The sequence below is a fragment of the Coregonus clupeaformis genome, chromosome 21 (assembly GCF_020615455.1).
Source record: "Coregonus clupeaformis isolate EN_2021a chromosome 21, ASM2061545v1, whole genome shotgun sequence".
Classification (NCBI taxonomy): domain Eukaryota; kingdom Metazoa; phylum Chordata; class Actinopteri; order Salmoniformes; family Salmonidae; genus Coregonus; species Coregonus clupeaformis.
The window spans coordinates 46289779-46293623 of NC_059212.1; the positions used below are offsets into that span (position 1 = coordinate 46289779).

General features: G+C 40.3%; 1 protein-coding gene across 1 annotated transcript; it reads right to left on the reverse strand.

Moving 5' to 3' along the window:
- Positions 1–349: 349 nt before the first annotated feature.
- On the reverse strand, positions 350–2899 carry LOC121534744 (transmembrane protein 14C). The gene is made up of 4 exons (XM_041841322.2): positions 2685–2899; positions 2443–2544; positions 2225–2312; positions 350–906 (listed from the first exon to the last, which is right to left on the reverse strand). The coding sequence occupies exons 1-4, from the start codon at positions 2758–2760 to the stop codon at positions 849–851; spliced, it is 324 nt and encodes a 107-aa protein (XP_041697256.1). The 5' UTR covers positions 2761–2899; the 3' UTR covers positions 350–848.
- Positions 2900–3845: the final 946 nt, after the last annotated feature.

Genomic DNA, 3845 nt, shown 5'->3' on the forward strand with positions numbered 1-3845 from the left:
ACAGTGAGAGACAGAATAAAAACTAAAAAATCCTGAAAAACACATGTCAAAAATGTTATAAATTGATTTGCATTTTAATGAGGGAAATAAGTATTTGACCCCCTCTGCAAAACATGATTTAGTACTTGGTGGCAAAACCCTTGTTGGCAATCAGAGTTTAGACATTTCTTGTAGTTGGCCACCAGGTTTGCACACATCTCAGGAGAGACCCACTATTCTGCGATGTGTGAACCGTTGTCATGTCGCTAGCATCGTTCCAGCCAGTGTACTGTACAATTCTCCAGAATTACCTTCAATTACATGATTATTCTTTTTCAAAAAAATATTATTTTACTACTAAAGCAGCCAATAAGTTCAAGATATCCATACTTTATTTGTGGAAGATAACATTTGTCTGTATATCAAATATATTTTTTTATTCAGGAAAAAGTACAAAATAGCTTGGTCTGAACATTTCTTGAACATCTAGCGTGGTTAAGTCCTTATTAGTGTTTTCCTAGCTGTCATGAGGAGTAAAACTGGTTTTGCATCTTCACTCTGATTTAGATTTATAGTCATGTACGTGTTAAATGTTTTAAAATGATACATTATTTAAAACGCTGTACATTTTCACAGAAAGACAGTAAAGCATTCCCCGGCCACACATGTAAGCTTCAAATTAAACAAACCTCGCTGAATATCGATATTTTGATTTGATATTTTCATACATTATATGCTTGTCTTGAAAGGTTTCAATTGTACATGTTTCTTTGCAATGATAATAATATACATTTGGATATCAAATAACTGTATATATATAAACCACAAACACTGAATATAAAACGGTGGAATTCCTATATTCTTCACATTTATGAATAATTTGGTCTCTTGAACATTCCCATTGCAGTCTTCCCCAGCATCAGTATACTAGAAAAAAAATAGGAACATTTTGTTATGGGATTTGTTGGAAAATAGCACTGTTATTTCATGTTTACGTAGGCACAGTCAGCTCATTTACAAACATTTAATGTTTGACACGGGGAAGCTATTACCAGTGGGGCTATTACCAGTGGGGCTATTACCAGTGGGGCTATTACCAGTGGGGCTATTACCAGTGGGGCTATTACCAGTCCCTCTACCTGTCTGCCATGGTGGGGGCGGGGCTATCACCAGTCCCTCCACCTGTCTGCCATGGTAGGGGGCGGGGCTATCACCAGTCCCTCTATCTATTTGTAAGTCGCTCTGGATAAGAGCGTCTGCTAAATGACGTAAATGTAAATGTACCTGTCTGCCATGGTGGGGGCGGGGCTATTATAATTCCCTCATACCTGTCTGCCATGGTAGGGGGTGGGGCTATTATAATTCCCTCATACCTGTCTGCCATGGTGGGGGCGGGGCTATCACCATTCCCACTACCTGTCATAGCGTCCCATTCCACCAGGGGGTGGCCAATCTATTTTATCCACAGAGGGCCAGTGTGGTTGCAAGCTTTTGTTCCAACCTAGCATTAACAGACCTAATTCAATAATAAAAAATAAAAATAAAAACGATCATCTTGCCTAAACATCAGACTGTTACCATGGTTACTCCATGGATTTTCAGTCTGACCGAAGTCGCCCTAAAAAAAAGACACAATAGTCGCTACAACCAGAATGTTGAATACAAATATATTTACATTTACTTTACCGGTTGTACATGCTGTTGGTCCTTTTGATGATAGGAGGTGGAGATAGGGTATCCACAGGAAAGTGATGTTTTGAGCTCACCAGTAGGTTCTGTTGCTTGTATTTTCAATCTCTTGACACATTGCATGCGATGCACAATATGTAAACAATAGCCGAATGTAACCAAAGTAGTCCACCGATGCACGTTTCCTCGCAAACAGCAGGAATTGTTTCCCTTTCGGTCTGTGGTTTGGTTAGTCTCGGCCATATTGTGCAAGTGTTTGTCACATGCGAATTGCATCAGTATTGAAAATTTTAAAAAACAGTTTAACACTTCCCTGTGGATATTTTGTATCAGATTACCTCCGACATAGGGATAAAATCGGCGGACAACAGGTAAAGTAAGTTGAAATTAAGTTTGTTCAACATTCTGACTTGTAATGGGACTGTTTGGTAAAGCTGAGCCTACATGTTAGAGACGAGTGTGTAAGTATTTCACTCTCAGATCCTAAAAGAGGTTAAGCTATTCCATGGTTTACTAACAGAAGCCTTAATGAGACATGATGCCCCATCCACAGTACCTTGCTATTGCCACCAGACCAGCTGGCATGAACTTCCAGGAGTTTAGAAACCTCATTCCCATGACAATGGCCAGTGTTCCTGAGGTACCTATTTACACATTGAGAAGAAATGTTAGCGCAGTGTAGATGTTTGAGCACTCACCAACATCAACTAGCCTACGTGTAGGACATGTCGTGGTTGTGTTATTGATAACAAGCGAAAGTTTTGGCCCACTCACCTAGAGAAAGCCAGACATCCTTAGGATTCTGAGACATCAGGTAGGCACCAACTCCGGCTAGAAACCCAAAGAAAAGTCCTGCAACCAGTGAAGTTACACTTCCTGGTTTGGGAACAAATCACACAGCATGTTGAAGAATAACTACTTCCATGCACAATTCTATCAATATTTCTTGACAGCTGACTTTAAAATAACTACTTGGTAAAGTCAACAAACATTTGGAAGTGTGCAATGGTCCATACCTGCTTTTACATAGCCCATGAGTCCTCCTGCCGAGACCAATGCAGCATAGCTATAACCAATCCAATCTTGAGACATTGTCACGTCTAGTCTAAAACTAATAAGGAAAAGTGTTGTCAAAACTCACGGTAAACCTTTATCTGAGACTATTCAACTACAAGTCGAATTTCGCTTTTCCAGTCCCGGAAGTGTTATGGGATTTCAAAATAAAAGTGCCAAAACTTTGAGATTCTTCATCTTCTCTGAAATTGTACGGCATACCACAAATACTGTTGTATTGCCGCCACCGACTGGACGGAGGTGGGAAAAAAAAAAAAAGGTCCATTCCATTACGGAGAAGGGGGAAAAAACATTAATCCACATGTATTACCAAAAAAACGTAATAAAACATCCCACTCCTTAAGTCATTCAAAAACTCTACAACTCCCCGTTCATGCTCAGGGGCCTGCGAGGGTGGGACCGCAGCAGACAGAACTCTATGTAGCTCCTCGGATGATAAATATTTAAATCCAGAAATCATTCAGCTGCAGAAACAAATGTCAACTTTACTATATGACTATATGACTCCCGTCAGCACACACTTCATACATGTCCACACATTTTACAGCGGGTAGCCGACGTAACGTTGCAAAGGTCTGGGGAAAAACGCGCTGGAAGGGTAGTTCACAAATCCCAGCTGCACTCGGATAGAGATAGAAACATCTCAAAACACAGGAAAAGACGAGAACTCTTCTACTTCCTGTAATTTACCATGCGATTCATTCTACACGCATCGACCGCTCCATGAATCTTCTTCAGTAGAGCAATGTTGAATTCTTCCGCTGCTGCAGAAATGGCTCGTTTGACAGGTGCTCTGCTTCGTAAATCAAAGTACGAAACATTATATCCATCAGTTTGCGTGAGATCCAACACAAGTTGCTTCTGATCAACAGATACATTTTTAAAAATCTAAACAAGTCCACTTCTCGTGATTTTCACAGATGTAACTTTCCCAGAGAGGTAGAGGCGAAGCTAGACGGATAAGCATGGGCCCAAAAACCTGTCTTCTCCAGCAGGTGGCGTTGTTTTAGCTAACCAAGCGAGGAGTTTTTGTATGGAGGTCAATAAGTGTAGAATTTGGTTAACAAAACAATGTATGGCTTATTTGCTACATTTGGCTTATT